Here is a 16569-nt window from a genome sequence, read left to right as displayed (position 1 = left end):
TGTTAAATTGACTGGGGGCTGGGCTCACAGCTGTCACCCTGGGATGGGGTGGGGGCTCTAGCTATGAGCTTTGTGCAGCTGTCAGTGCCACACAAGGCCCCACTTCAGTTGGTGTAAACTCTCCTGGTGAGAACATGCACCACCAGCAGAAGGAGAGTAGTGTAGACACCAGCAGCTGATTAAATTACTGCTGTAGCTGTAGCAGGTTGGCCTAAATTAAATCAACCTAATTTTGTACTGTAGACAAACCCCTAGAAAGAGATACTTATTGACTGATCATGACTTCACAATAATAATTTAATTTCTAATGGCTTGTTTAGAAGAGGGAAATTTATACAGGTGTAACTAGATTGATGTTACAGGCAGATTTCCACACTGTAGATCTAAGTTCAGTTAATACTTAAGTTCACTTAAATGGCATGTTTGATCTGGAGACTCTGTCGGCCTGGGGTCTTATCTGTATTACAAACTGAAGCAGTTTAAGAAAAATATATTTTTAGATTGGTTTTAAGTGGACTCTTAAATGAATTTTAACTTGTCATATTGATTTAGCTTCAATTGGCAAGGACATTTGAAGCAGTTTTAAAATTGAGTGTCCAGACAAAGTTAGCATTTATTTAACTGAATTGATTTAATAGCACACGAAAGTTAGCACTGGTTTAACTAAATTGATTTAGTAGCACACACACATGCAACTTGTAGCATGTATAAGATTCAAAGTAATGCTTTTTCTTCTTGGGGTATGGGCAGATTGAAACGTGTGCATATTTAATTAACTTTGCATTGCATTACTAAATGAGTCCATGTAACACCTTCCTAGATCGAGTTCTCTTAATATGCATATGAAAAGAGTTCACACTGCCCATCATTTGTGTAATGAAGAGCACATCTCTGCTTAAAGACTAAAAAATTAAGAATACAGAAAAATCCACTTGCAGGTAACAGCAGGGCTTACAGAAGGCACTGTCACAAGGCCTAGAATGAATCCAGAAGCACCTAGATGCAATGCAGGACCTGCTACTACAACTGAGAAAAAGATGGCAGATTATTTTGAAGTAATAGATGTAACAGTTTCAGGTGATGGATACCAACTGGTTTTAACTCACAATAGCATCTTCCCAAACCAGTCATTCTTAAGTGGAGAATACTATTATATTTAGTTAGCAGACTCCAAAAGCTGGAGAACAAAGCTCACAATGATGTGCAGTTAGATGGTGTAATGATGTGCAGTTAGATGGTGTTCATAGATGGTTGAAGCAGTTCTGGGACCGGTGGATTCCACAAGTGCTTAAAATAACAGCATCTAGAAGGGTCTAAGAGCTACCCGTGTATTTCAAACCATTCTGCTGGTGTTTGAAATCTTATAGTCTTACAACAACGCATTAAAATCTCCCAGAACTTCTGACCCCTTTAGCAAAAGATCTTAAGTTTCTGAGTTTTGCCACTACTGAACAAGTTCTGCATTCAGTGGGCCTATCGGTTTTGTATTCAGTCAGGCTTTCCTTTGAACAAGGAGGAAAGAGATATTTGAAAATTCAGAAGTGATGGTATTTGCCAGCCAAGACAATAGAAATGGGAATGGAAGTTGAATTAGATGCTTTACTCTCATACGAATTTCAGATCATTCAAGTATGTGCAGACCCATTACAAATAATTTGTATTTTTTCCTCTGTACATAAAATCGTTTATTTAGATTTTATATTTGTGACATTTTATATGATATTAGTGAGCATAAAAGGACTATTTTGCTGTGCACGTCTTTAATGCCTTTCATCCAAGGATCCCCACCGGAGTTCTTTACAAACCATCTGTTCTTCATTAAATCTTACCATAGTTCTTTGAGGAAGGTAAGGGCTACATATGTATTACTTCACCCCCGATGAGTTGTTGCCATCTCTTGGGTGGGACTTAGCAGTTGTTTAACAGTACACAATACAAAAAGATGTGGGTTAACTTAAAACTATTATAATCAGGTGATATGACCAGGGGAATTTAGTTTAAAGTTGAAATTGACTAGGGTTAGTATATGATTTGGGGTTTAAGAAAGGCTGCATTACCATTCCTTCAACATACAAATCAACACTACAACAATCTTTTCTATTTTGTTCCTATGGAAGTGTAACCCTTTAGATAGCCCATAATATTAACTTTCTTCTACCTCCCACCCTCTTTAAAAACAAAACAAAACAAAAAAAACCCTTAGTCCCTCATTAGTAGATAGAAATATATCTGTCAAACAGAAATAAAATTTTCTGTCATTGCTCACATTTGTCTAGCATGTGATGCACAACTTTTTTTTTTTAATGTAATGCTATAGCAAAGATTGGTTTGAAACAATGGAATTTTTATAGGGCAAACGTCACAGTAGTTGTTAAGGCCTAACAGCCTTGACACTGTCCTTTCAAACACAGTCAAAGAGCTTTGTGAGGTATACAGTTTGTACAGTAGCAGTTTTTACATACTAAACAAAGGCAGGAAAAAACGTAAATATCAGTGAGTTTTCATGTCTTGTTTTTAAGGTAATTTTTAAGTTGGTGGTTAAATAAACATCTGTCTTGCAAGTCTAGCAAACTGGCACTTTTCCCATTCAGAACTGAGTACAATATTGCAAAGCACCACTGTAATTAACGAGTGAAGTGATTTTCTTTATTTTTCTATAAAATTACTCCTGAATAGCAGATGGTGAACACAAACATGTTGCTCCAGAGACATATGAAAACCTATCTGTTCCATAAAAGCCTCTTCATTGCTGAACTAGGCTGATGTGGTAATCTTTAAAAAGGCCCGAATTAGGCTATGTAGCCACTCAGGCCTCAGAAAATAAAATAAATGGAAAATGTTTCAGTGATTAGTTTTTCATTAGTAGTTTCCCCTAATCTGATGGTTCATGCTGGTCTGAAATAATTAACCTATTCAGTTTTATTGCTTCAGTGCCAGATTAGGCTGTCATCATTTATAATCTTAAATCTTGTAATAAATAGCCCAACAGCCCATCTTAATAACACGCACACAGCCAACTACCATTGATGTAGAAAGAAAAAAACTAAGCAACCATATTCCAGAATTTCAGTTTGAACAATGCTGAGCATTACGAGTGTGAAAAAAATCTTGTATTGCTCCATTGTCTTTGCTCTGCCGACGATATCCTGATCTCCCTGAGGTGTTCGTTAGCGGAACAGACTGAGATTTCTGCTCCACTTGTTGACATGATATCCAGTTGTGGAGGTCATATAATGTTAAATCATAATATAGTAAACCAAAGGTTAGTTCCAAGTTCTTGTTGAAACAGACTTCCAACTTGTAGAGAATTTGAAACCAGATTTGTCATTGGATTTGTGTTCATAGTTTTTAACTGTACATCTTGCTCCCATGTCAGGAATCTCACAATGCTTAGACCTTTATTTAAAAGAAAGGTTTGGAATAATGTTGATTGCATTTGTTTCTTCAAGACTTCTTCTTAATGTATTTCATTGTTTGGGGCAGCTCCTGATTACATTTTGTCCAAATGCAGCAGTCCATATTCTTCTAGCTGGCCAATTAATAGAATGCTTTGGCCCTGTTTTAAGATCTCTAGGTTGGTTCCCCCATCAAATTATGGTTTAATTTCAAAGAGTGATTACGATGTTTGATGCACGTGATGTATGTTGGCTATCTATGTATGACTGAACCCCATGCATCTCAAGTTCTTTACTTAGTTCAAAGTCAGCAGGTAACATAGCTTGTCCTAACGTACATCTGTGAGAAAGGACATTTGGCAACTATGGGCCAGGTCCTAGCCCCGCAATCCTGGTGCAGTTGGGACACTTTTCACACAGATTGGCCCTAGACTACCTGTTAGGGAGAGTTAGCCCCATCCTCTCCCCCACATTTCTGGAACCCCCCTTTTCCCCGCAAAGGGCTTGAGAATCTGTATACGATGAGGGGTCATGGTTGCACATCATCTCCACAATACCAGTACTGCGGAAGGCCCACTCAAAGATTAGTACAGCTTAACTATTGAGCAGAATATCCTTTAAGAAAGGTACCAGGCACCACTGCTTTGTCAGCAGGGCCCCACTTGGAGCCATAGTTACAGGAAAGTGAGGGAGAGCTCATAGGGGATTGGAAACTGGGGAAGGGAAGGGAAACTGGGGTCTTTAAGGCCAGACTCTTCCCCTCCAGTTAAGGGGCAATCCTTAACTGAATAATTTGGAGCAAACCGTCCCAAGACCATTTCCTGTAGGTTTTCCTGTGGGAGAGAATAATCTGTCCCAATGATTTACAATTGTATAAAGAAGAGGAGTACTTGTGGCACCTTAGAGATTAACCAATTTATTTGAGCATAAGCTTTCGTGAGCTACAGCTCACAGGATGCATCCGATGAAGTGAGCTGTAGCTCACGAAAGCTTATGCTCAAATAAATTGGTTAATCTCTAAGGTGCCACAAGTACTCCTTTTCTTTTTGCGAATACAGACTAACAAGGCTGTTACTCTGAAACCTGTCATTACAGTTGTATAACTCCCTGTTTCTGTTTATAGGGCACACTTTGTTATAGCTTTTAAAACTAAATTAAAGCAGTAGTTCTTTCCTATAGCTGTCAATTGTTTTTATAGTTTTGTTTATTTTGATTCAACCCTGTGACATACTGTGAAGGATACTGTAGAAATGAATAATGATGCTGACTCACTCCAGAACATTACAGGTACCAAATGAAAGAAGAAAATACTGACATGTTAACAGTACTTAAAAGACTTTGGGGGAAAAACCTATAAGTTACAATCTTCTTATCTCACTTTACACAGATATATAACCATTTAAGGTGGCTAAGCGAAATATTTGCTGCCAAAATTAAATCAGCTTTCACCAGATCTCTTTTTGCACCTGCAAAATTTTATGTGCATATAACTGAAGTATTATGTCCTCATTTATTTGTGGGTATAGCTTCTATCACTTGAACATCTAAAATACCTGATTATCCCCACAAATTTAATTTAGATATTTAGTTTTCCAAGTAGCAGTAATTGTGGAGGCAAAATTGACCCCAGTACCTCACAGGATGAAGCCATATGATCACAGGTGGTAGACAATTATCCAAGTGTCATTAAACCCTGAGTTCATGTGTCTCCATGTACAAACCTCATATCCTGGGAAGTGTAATCAGAGCACTTACATAAAAAGAACAAAGGTTAGTATGTTGACAAGTCATCATGCTTACCAATAGTATCAGAGACATATCAGTATTGAAAGAACTGATAAACCCCATGTTTTTGGTGCGCATTTTTGATACTGCACATGTTGGCATCTCTATGGGATGCCTCAGCTCAGAAGTGAAACATCTACCCTGCATTTTCTGGGTTTCTATTTTTTTTTCTAAATTTTAATGTTTATGAAAGGTAATACACACCCAATACACTGACATGTGCCTGAAACCTTAGCATCACCTTAAAAACTTTTTTTGTGGAGGATTGTTATATACGGATAAAAAGAAATATCTAGTGCAGTACTTTTTAAAGTTTATATACAGGCAGTTGGTGAAACATTGCTATACACAAATATATCCACAGCTATTTAATAGAGTATTGTTATGCAGTGTAAGGTTTACAAGCAGCCAGTGTAATGTTTGTATTCATAGGAACTCTAGGTATATAGAGGATATTCAAGTGCTCAGGGATATTCTTTTTTCAGATACCAGAGTGTTATAAAAATAAAATTAGTTAATTGATGCAGAATTGTTAGGAGAGTCTGTGTGGGTGTAATTTTTCATGCACAAACCAAATACACTTTATAAAAGGAAGCTATGGATTCTATAAATAAGCGTAGGTATCTAAATGTATTTACCCAAACCACAAGGTTTGCAGTTGGCTCACTTCTGCCACTGGATGCAAAGAAAGCCTTTCATATGATGAAATGGACACATCTGTTTGCAGTGCTCCATCACACGGTATTCAAAGATCCATTAGTTAAAAATAAGCTTGGTAGTAACTGAAAGTCACTACCACCTCACAGATGTTTTGTGTCAATGTTAAATGTATTGCTGATCCTTGTCCTGGGTCTAGTGCTACGGGATTCATATCACTGGGAAAATCTTAGTAGGGAGATTAAGGCTTGAATGGTCATGGAGACTGAACTCTCCATTTTTAGGTGGTTCCACGGAGACATTTGCAGCACAGGGCCACAACCACAATTATGCTACTACACCTATTCTGAAAAGAGAGGGATAGCTTCTGTCTTCACAGTTACCAAAGCACGAACGTTCACCAAGGCTAATGCCACTGACAGATAAAACAAACATTTGATGTGTTGGAAACAGTACGCTCAAGGGAAGGGCAGATGCGGCTGGAGCAGGGCATGTTCACCATTTCCCCTGATGCCAGTAGAGCGGCCCGGCAGTGACAGACTCTGAAATGAATCCTTCCTGGGGGGGGGGGGGGTGGAAGAGGGAGAGAGTCCAGGTGTTTCAAGCTGATCCTTAGCCAGTGTCCTCTGGCAACTAGGTAACATTCATTAGAACTAATCAGTTAATGAGTTAGGCGATATTAAATTGCAGGACGCTTTCCTCACCCCAGAGCCGCTCAGCTCAGCACACCCAGGCTCCTTGCACCACCGGGGCCTTGCCCCAGCACTCCTAGCCGCAGGGCGCCTCATTGCAGCCCTGCCTATCCTCCTCCTCCTCCTCCCCATAAATTGAGTGAGTTTTCGCACTCCACGGCCCTTTCCACCCCCAAGCTACTGCCCGGGCAGCCGCAGGCCTCCTACTCCAGCACAAGAACCACTGGCCCGCGCTCCGGAAATGAATCTTTGCTCAAGAGACTACATACCCCGTCAGCCCGCTGCGCACTTCCGGCGCGTAGTGATGAGCCTCGGGGCGTTGCCGGCGGTGATTGGATGCCGGCTTTGGCGCGTCAGTGTTGTGGGTGGGGAGTGGTGGTGGTGGAGTTTCCCCCTCCCTCGCTCCCGGCAAGCCAGAGCCTTGGCTGTGCGAAGATGGCGAAGACCTACGACTATCTTTTCAAGCTGCTGTTGATCGGCGACTCGGGCGTGGGCAAGACCTGCCTGCTGTTCCGCTTCAGCGAGGACGCCTTCAACACCACCTTCATCTCCACCATCGGTGAGGGGCTAGGCGGGAAACGGAGCCGCGGGCTGCCTCGGACCCCCTGATCACTTCCCTTGAGGGGCCGGGCCGGGGGAACCGAGAGCGGAAAGGGGCACGGGCTGCCCAGGCATCCCTCGGTCACCTATCGCGAGGGGCTGGGCTGGGGAGAGGAGCCTTAGCGAGGAGAGCTGGGTCGGGGCTGCCTCCCCTCACCCAGCCGGGTTGGAGATGAGGCGCCTCCGTCCTCGTTGTCCTCTTCCTTCTGGTGAGGGGCTTCGCAGGGCGGCGGGGGAACCGGAGAGACCGGGGGAGGGGAGCTGGCTGCCCGAATGCCGCCTGCCCCCGGTACCGCTGTGGGGGCTGGGCAGAGAGAGTCTAGTGGGAAGGGAAGTGGCCTGGGCTTTCCCTCTTAGCGCTGGTTCCCTGCGGGGTCAGGCGGCTTCGTGGTGGCCCGGCTACACTGGTCGCCGTCGGGCTAGCTGTCATGGAGCGAGCGAGTGCCCGTGAGGTGGGTCTCCGCCTCGCTCGGAGCCAGTCAAGTGCGGGGGAAGCCGGGCCCTTCCGTGCTCAGGGGATCGGAGGAGAGATGCCAGCCTGGGGCACTTCCTCCTGCCCCGTGGAGCCTGCTGGTCGGGCCGCCCCTCTCCACGGCATCCCGCAAGCCCGCCTGGCTGCCCTCTGCCCGTCGGCGGGAGGTAAGAGGGAGTGAAACTTCTCCCCCTCCCCAGTCCCCTTTTCCTGGCTCCCAGCTGCTCAGCCGCCTCCTCGGAGCTGGCTCTAGGCTGCGGTTCGCACAATCTCTGGCGAAGTGCATTACCGCGCGCTGCCTTGTTCATCTCCGGCTGCGGTTTCGAGACCGCTGTGTGCATATCCCCCTTGTTTAGCAATTTGACAAGTCATTAGGGAGGTGCCCTTTGCTGAGCTCTCCGCCCAAACCTTGTAGCGGTGACTGGCAATCTGCTCAAAACATTGAACTTTGCCCGCTTTGTTGTTAAATCACTTTGTAAATAAGACCTAGGAGCCCCAGTCATTGATCAGGACTCTGTTGTGCTCGGTGCTGCACAAACACAGAACAAAAAGACCCCTTACCCCAAAGGAGTTAAATTCTGAGGACAAATTCTGGGCTCTCTAAGTGGAGTGGACAGTGGAGACCATAATGGATAAATATAAACTATCATATTTCAGTCTTGCAGGAAAACAAATAGCTACACCTTTTTTTTCCCCTCAAAGCAGTTTCTCTGACACTTACATACCTAGCTCGTTCTTCAATCAGATCATCCAGATTTGAATGTGAAATGTTTTCATGTGACTTGAGAAATGGCTAACTGTTGGCAGTTGTATAAACTCCCTGGACCATCTTGCTCTCCCAGTAATGGAAATCACTTTAATAGGATAGGATGTTTTAGAAATGCTCTTTAAAATATTGACCCAAGACTGAACTGAAAACAAAATCCAGAACATGACACTCTTGGTTTGGGGGGGGGGGCGGTTTTTCTAGGCTGTTCAGGAGCTGTCCTCCTAACTGTTTCCCTGTTGCTTGCGAAATTCTCTGTGATGTGCATATGCAAGTTATCAGGAAATGGAAGAAGACTCAAACTGCTTAAACTGGGTATTGCTCAAATTGTATTTTAAAAAAAACCTACTTGATTACAGGGAGTAAACAATTATTGTAATCTATAGGTTTCAGAGTAACAGCCGTGTTAGTCTGTATTCGCAAAAAGAAAAGGAGTACTTGTGGCACCTTAGAGACTAACCAATTTATTTGAGCATGAGCTTTCTTGAGCTACAGCATCCGATGAAGTGAGCTGTAGCTCACGAAAGCTCATGCTCAAATAAATTGGTTAGTCTCTAAGGTGCCACAAGTACTCCTTTTCTTTATAGTAATCTATAGTCACAGTTGAAGGCTAGTTGATTTTATTGATTATGGGTAATATTAATAATTGTCTTAGACTTTTTAGTTCCATAAGAGTGGAGTACATATGAATGTGTATATTGAGTGTCTGAGATTTCGAGTGGCTTTTCTTATGATTAAAGTTAGTATTTTTTATGTAATTTAAGAAAAATTCTCAAGGTAGTCTCTCTCTCTCTTTGCTTTTTTTAAAGCACAGATGCTTTTGCAACAGTAGTGTCCCAAAAATTACTGAGATATGCATGACTTAACTGTTTAACATAATAGTCTGTTGTATTAGATATTTTCACATTGACTGTCAGTTTTAAATTGAGCAAAGAGAATTTTTGTAAGACCTTTGCTGTATTAGATATAAATGTGTTGTTACTGAAATATTAGGCTTATGTCCCAATCCTCCAAACGCTTAAATTCATGCTTAACTTTATTTATGTAAATAGTCTGATGCTACTTGCATTATGAAAGCAAAGATATGCATAATATCTTTACAACTGAAGACTAAATCTTTATGCATGTAGCTAGTGCTTGGCACGATGAAATCCATGCTCATCTGAAAGAATAAAACTTTTTATTTTCTGGAAACGTAAGTAAAGGTGACCTGGCATGGAGAAACAACGTTTATGCTCCTTGTATTTTGTGAGTAAAGAAGACCTGAAATGTCTTCTCTCTAATGATTCATGTTTTGTTACCCTGGAGACTTGATGGACTGCTGGTGTTATGAGATACTGGCTACAGAGGAAGTGAATTCTGACTGAGATAGGAAGTGTCTAGTTTTAAGTAGCCTGAATGATATTTTTGTGTTAGGACTAATTAATTACCATTTGGGAGAAAAAATGTCTCTGTTAACTGAAAGGGTAGACTTAATCTTTTAAGGACTGAGAGCAGATAGTCCGCATCAGAGTTCCAAAAAGAAAAAGGAGTACTTGTGGCACTTTAGAGACTAACCAATTTATTTGAGCATAAGCTTTCGTGAGCTAGAGCTTATGCTCAGATAAATTGGTTAGTCTCTAAGGTGCCACAAGTATTCCTTTTTCTTTTTGGAACTCTGATGCGGACTAACACGGCTGTTACTCTGAAACCTATCAGAGTTCCAAGAATTCTCCAGGGAAGACGAGACTTGATGCTATGACAGGTCTAGGGGTTGTTTTTTTTAAAGGTGGGGGGAAGGGAATTAAAACAAAGCACAAAGGTTAGATTTGTTTTAATTCTTTATAAGGAAGGGAAAAAATTCCTTGTTTCTTCTGCAGCCATTTTCAGAATGTAATAAGAGTTTGATTAGTGGCTTTTCTAAAGGCTTTTTTCCACTGTGTATTCAGTTGAATAAGAAGTTTGGGTCATAGAAATGTTTCTAAAAAGCAGCATACTCAGCTCCAAAAAAACAGTGCACAGGTTAGATACTGAACCTATTCCTGTGTTTATAGTTACAGAAAGAACTGGATAAAGTAAATTGAGCAGCATTCATATTCTGTCTCTCACAAGCTTTCCTGGTTATACTTCATGGTCTTCTGCTTAGTTCCTTAAAGCTTAAGTGCAATTTCATTGGTCTGCTTTGGATTTTAAAGATACTTTTTGTATATATATGACACTACTTTTCTCTATCTTGCCTAGGTCAGCTTAATGTGTTCCTTTTTTTTCCTCACTCTTCCTTCTCTCCCTGTTTTTTATTTTGGGTTTTAAAAGGATGCTAACTTTAAGTCTCATCAATTTGACAAAGTTACTGGTAGTTTTAAGATCTGCCCCGTTGATTGGGCTTTTACAATTGCATTTTCCTATTTTTGTAATAGTGTTTCCTCCCCTGTTGGTTTATGGAAGACTTCACAGAGGGAAACTGAGTTACTATAGGGGAAACTGACTGTATGCGAAGTGCTGACAAATGCCCAAACAGAGACTGTACAAAATGGAGCATTCTCTAATCTCAGGTGTACGTCATTGTTCTAAGACCTGGGTGTGTATGTGGTTTTTGCTTGCTTACTTGTTTAGAACACTGGTGGGCAACCTGTGGGCCGCACAGTTAGGCTGCCAAACTGTTTGTTTACGATTGCACAGCCACCCATAGCTCCCAGTGGCCATGGTTTGCCGTTCCCAGCCAATGGGAGCTGCGGGAAGCAGCGTGGGCTGGCCGCCGCTTCCCACAGCTCCCATTGTCCGGGAACGGCGAACCACAGCTACTGAGAGCTGCGGGCAGCCATGAAAATGTAAACAAATGGTCTGGTGGCCCACCAGCAGCCTACCATGAGGGGTCGCAGGTTGCCCACCACTGGTTTAGAACAACGTCTAGACTTCTACTTAAAGGGATGGTATCCTCTTAAAAGCTTGCTGTCTGATCTAACTTGATCAGTTTTACAATGCTAAATAACACATCATACATGTAGTGCTGTCCATCCTGAAGGATCTTGATTGCTGTATATAATAAATTGAATTATTTCTCCCATGATTAAAATGCAGCTATCTCAAAGGTGGAAAAACACAATACAGTATCCAAATGGGAGTAAATCGGGGGGAAAAAAATCTAGCTACAGGAATTGAAGCTGTCAGAATACTGGCTTCATGTGACTTTCAGAAGAAGATATCTCCAACAACATGGTGATCCCCAGCATCATGTTGTGCATGGAATCTACCACAATTTGGAGCACCATCTAATACTACTTGGTGGCACCCTTAGGAGAAATGGGGTATGTCTACACTTTGAGCTGGGGGTGTGAGTCCCAGCTCAAGGAGACATACTTAAAGGGCTGTCCTTACCCATATACAAAGCATGCAGCTGCGTAGGGCACGTGGAAATTTGAGTGTAGACATACTCTTTCTTAGTCTCTGTTCAGGTACTGACAAGCTGGAGCTGGCTTAATTTTTGAGATCTGACCTGATATCCTTTCAATATGTGATGTCTTGCCTTTTTACTGTATGAATTAGCCTTATGCTAGGCCCCATTTGTGTGGGAGTGGGTGGAAGAGGGGTTAGTGAGGTGTTTGTGTGTGGGTTTTTGGTTTTGACTGCATTGTGGTGGTCTTTAAATTTTCCTTTTCAGCCTCAGATCCATTCCTAGCTATGGAATTCTGCCTTTTCTGTGTCATAGCAGCTTAGGCCCATCTTGTGCTGTTGCAAGACATTTCTCTGGTTGCTTCTACTGTTTCCCAATCACGACCTCCATTGTCACTTAGCAGTTTCAGTCACCACAGCATTAGAAGTTATTCTGTCTGATTTTTTTTTTAATAGCTGAGAAGAAGGTGGGGAATGTGGTAATCTGTCAATTTCATTTCTACCAATTGCAGAATTAAATCACCACTGAAGTTATATGCTTGTGTCCTTGCTGTCCTTGTGTGGGCCTTTCAAGACTGAAGGTGCTCTGTTGATGTTCCGAACCCTTGGTTTTATGGATTTCCCCTCCCCCCCTGCCCACACTGTGGGCGGTGGGGGAAAGGAGAATATACCTCATGCTGAATACAGGTGTTTGCCTGGATGCTTGCAACTAGTCCCCCTGATTTCTGCCCCCCCTTTTTTTTCCCTCCCTCCGACTACAACTGTGTTCATGCTGTCTCTTTACTTAACTACCTTTTTGTCTTTCTCCGTCTTAGAAAGAGGTCCCTTTTCCTCAGTTACTCTAATAGTTAGCAGGGCTCCACTTTTCTGTCTTTACATCTTTCTGCAGGGGAAACTCACTGCTAACTTGGACTTGACACTACTGCTTCCTTGAGTGGAAACTCTTGCTTTCACACACAACTAAAAGGGAAGTAAAATTCAATCAAATAAATGGAGCCAGCTTGCTTAGCCCAACAACTCCTATATAAAGCAACTTAAATTCCTGTGAAAGCTGATAAGATAAATTATCCAAAATATAGAATATGTGTTTTGCTGGTCCTATCAATTACTGATTCTAAAGTCTGGGTCCTAAAGTGTACACAGTGCTATTACAGAATTTACTGTGCATAGTGTTGAATGACAGTCTAATAGTCTGCAATTATCTAGCTTGCTGTTTGAGTAGTGCTGTCTAGCAGAACTGGATCCATTTTATTTCGGGTTAGAAGGCTTATTCTTTAGATTTCTCTGGGTTCCTTTCACTCTCTTTTGTATAACTGGATTTCTATGAGACTAGTAGGTTTTCTCTTGTTTAATAGTGATTACTGATTGCAAGATAAAGTTTTTTACATTTTTATCCAAGACGATATCAACATGTGGCAAAAAGTCATCTAGAGTGTACTGTACCTGATAGTTAGAACAAATTGCCTCACTTTTTAGAGGTAACTTTTTCCTTGGCTTCATTCTTGAAAAACAGGGCCATCCAAAAAAAGTTAAGCACATGTATACTGACTTTAGCTTGTCAAATTAGTTTAATCCAAAGTATACTAAATATCCACTTCTCCCTTGAATGAAACTTGAGCCGCAGTAATAGCCTTTAATAGAAACTACTTCAACACATTTTATTGTTAAATTATACCAGACTGAATATTCTGATACAAGTTAGTGAAGGAGAGTTATGTAAAGAGAGTGAATTGTCATAGGCCAAAAAGAGGGAGTGCTGAAGCTTTGATGAAGAGGAAAATTTCAGTTGGGCTATTCTTGATGTCAGGAGCTATAGATGGAAAGTTCATTGCTGATGAGATGGTGGTGGAAAGAAACAGCAGAGACAGTGATGGAAGAATAGGGAAAGAATATTCAGAAGTGGGTTGGTGGCAAGAACTTGTAGCTCCTCTTTAAAATTAGTTTTCTTAAATGAAGGCGCCAGTGGAACTGTCTGAAGGGGGTGACAAGGTGGTGCTGCTTTGCATTAGTGGGCTATGTGTGCAGGAGTCTTGAGGAGTGAGACTTGAAGACAGGACAAGGTGTGAGGAAGTGGAGGCTTGCTTGAGAGAAACAAACAATATTACAGGGGTGGTGATAGGCAAATGTGCAGCAAGAGGAAGATTCAGGATGAAGCTGCAGAGACAATTGTGAGGCCTGAGTCAGCAGGAAAGAGGGCATTGTGTTGTTTAGGAGACTTCTCTTGGTCAAGAGAAGCAATCTTCTGGGTGCATTATAGGTGAATAAACATATTGAGGTACCTAGCTTTGAATGTTCCACAGTGTACATTAATCAATACAGGGGACATCTTAGGTTGCAACCCTTTTTTATTATTATTAAAATGACACTACTTACACTTTCTGTGCTCTACAATAAAAGCAAATCAATGTTGAGTGAAATTGCTTGGTTTGTATTAAAAATGATATTGCTGCTTTGTCTTTGCGTGTTACCCTGAAATAACATGACAGATGTCTAACTCTTTCATCCCCACTTTTAACTGGCAGATGGAGCTGTCATGGTTGTGTTGCCTGATTATTTGACCAACAGAGGGGCAGACTGAAGCAGTGTTGGTAGCCTGCTCTGAATAAACAATTTTTGTTTAAGACTAGATTAACACTTAATAAATTTAGGAACAAATATGAAACTTGTAGTTCGTTAGCATATGCTATCAGGAATGTATTGTAAGGCATTTAAAAAAGTGATTACTATTATCTAGGCTCCTTAATAGTCTTGCTCCTGTTTTAATAGGAGTTGAAAATAACAGTTCTGCAGTTTGTCACTTTAAGCTGTCTTTTTAGTGGTGGTATTTGTCTTGACCTGGCTTTCTTTTTTAAAAGTTGGCTGAAGTTCATAGTACGATTCACATGGCGAAGAACACATGCTGTGTTCAAAGTGAGGTATTGCTTGATTTTAATCTTTGAGATTGCAGTACAAATTAACATTGTTGATGTAAACATCTAAAATTTCCTGTTGAAGCCTCTAAGGACAAACTGTCACTTTTATCTTCAAAACGTTTCAGTGTTCGATTAAATAACCCTGTTTGCAAAGATGAGTTCTCACTTGGGGCTAAATTGGGACTAACGCCATTATTTCTAAGAAGTTACATGAGTGTAAAGCTTCTGTGTGAATATAGAGTTGCGCATCATTCGTTGTAGTTTCTTGACTTTGAACTCAAAATCAAAAAACCGAAATCTTCACATTGGAAGAAGTTCTTTCTTGTCCTTGGAGGATGCAGTAAGGGACTTTGTGGTCCTGGTGTGTGTGTATGTGGTTTTGTTTTTTCCCTAGAGCTTTCCAACGGATAACCCCGTTGCATAATGGCCTGTAGGAAGTTTTCATGAACAGCTGTCAAAGTCTATACAATCAGATCTCAATTAAAAAACACAAAACTCATAGTTATAAAGAGAGCTCCTTTGGTTCTCCCAAGTTGCAACAGCAGAATATAAAATGACTGGTATTAGTTGCTCAATATGTATCAGCAAGCAAAAAAGCTAACAATGTTAGGACCCATTAGGAAAGGGATAAATAAGACAGAAAATATCATAATATATTGTATGCCCAATCTTTAATACTTCGTGCAGCTCTGGTCACCCTATCACCGAAAAGGTATATTAGAATTGGAAAAAGTACAGAGACTGGCAACAGAAATGGTTAGGGGTATGGAACAGCCATATGAGGAGAGATTTAAAAGACTGGGACTCTTTAGCTTAGAAAAGAGATCTATAAAATCGTGAATGTTATGGAGAAAATGAATAAGGAAGAGTTATTTACTCCTTCACATAACACAGCAACCAGGGGTCACCCAATGAAATTAGTAGGCAGCAGGCTTAAAACAAACGTAAGGAAGTACTCCTTCACACAGTGCAGTGTCAACGTGTCGAATTCATTGCCAGAGGATGTTGTGAAGGCTAAAAAGTATTTGGCTATTAGCCAAGAGGGTCAGGGATGCAGTCCCATGCTTTGGGTGTTCATAAATCTCTGACTGCTAAAAGATGGGACTGCATGACAGGGGACGGATGGATCTCTTGATAAATTCTCCTGTTCTGCTCATTCCTTCTGAAGCATCTGGCACTGGCCACTTCTCAGAAGATGGGGAAACTAGGCTAGATGGACCATTGCTCTGACTCAGTATGACCATTCTTATGTTCTTAACAACTGTTATTGGGAACCCATTGCTGTTGGCAACAGTGAAAATGATAAGGGTGAAGTCAATTTCCCTCTGTTGTGGCTTTGGCAAGTTCTGAGCAAGGTAAAGAGGCAGGATTCAATGTTCATTGGGGTTAGTTCCCAAAAATGGAGGCCATGGGGGAGTGGTAATGTAGCAGACATGCCTTGCACAAATCTCTTGCAAGAACTAAGTGTTTTGATTGGTGGTAGGGATTAGAAAATGTTGTCTTCCTTTTAGCTGCCAAAAGGGGTTGGAAAGCTGTAAAATTCTCTCACTGATTACCTGAAGGCTACAAAAGGTAAGTGGTGAAGCTCTGGCTGCATAACTTAACTTCCATTGACTTCAGTAAAGCAGAATTGTACCTGTAGTCTTCAAGGTCAATCCTGATGTAATTCCCAACAGCTAGGTTGTATGGCTTTGCTTTTTTACATGAATGGTGTATCTGTACACCCTAATAGGACACTCTGATGAGCATAGGGCTAAGTTTAGATTTCCAGTGAAATGTTCAGTTCTTGGAGATGCAGTGAAAAAATGGAGGTACTCATTTAAAAGGCTTTTAGAGCTAATTAAATAGTGTATTTAATTGTAACACATTTTCAAACAGGCTTTTTCCTTTAAACTTCAAGAGATTTGGTAACATGGATATC

The 16569-nt window shown here is 41.2% G+C and overlaps 1 protein-coding gene across 2 annotated transcripts in view; it reads left to right on the top strand.

Annotated features, from left to right (window-relative positions):
* RAB8B (RAB8B, member RAS oncogene family) overlaps positions 1-16569 on the top strand; it is a 51754-nt gene that overhangs the window by 1725 nt on the left and 33460 nt on the right. The window contains exon 1 of one of the 2 annotated variants that reach the window (XM_048867996.2): positions 6906-7088. The exons of the other annotated variant lie outside the window; for it this stretch is intronic. Coding sequence (XP_048723953.1) covers positions 6965-7088 — 124 coding nt within the window. The 5' untranslated portion in view covers positions 6906-6964. Of the gene's footprint in view, positions 1-6905; positions 7089-16569 lie in introns of those variants that run through there. 2 annotated transcript variants of the gene reach the window in all.

Source organism: Caretta caretta, chromosome 10, assembly GCF_965140235.1.
Source record: "Caretta caretta isolate rCarCar2 chromosome 10, rCarCar1.hap1, whole genome shotgun sequence".
Lineage (NCBI taxonomy): Eukaryota > Metazoa > Chordata > Testudines > Cheloniidae > Caretta > Caretta caretta.
The sequence above is the reverse complement of the archived record's forward strand: the minus strand, read 5'-3'. Positions and strand labels throughout refer to the sequence as shown.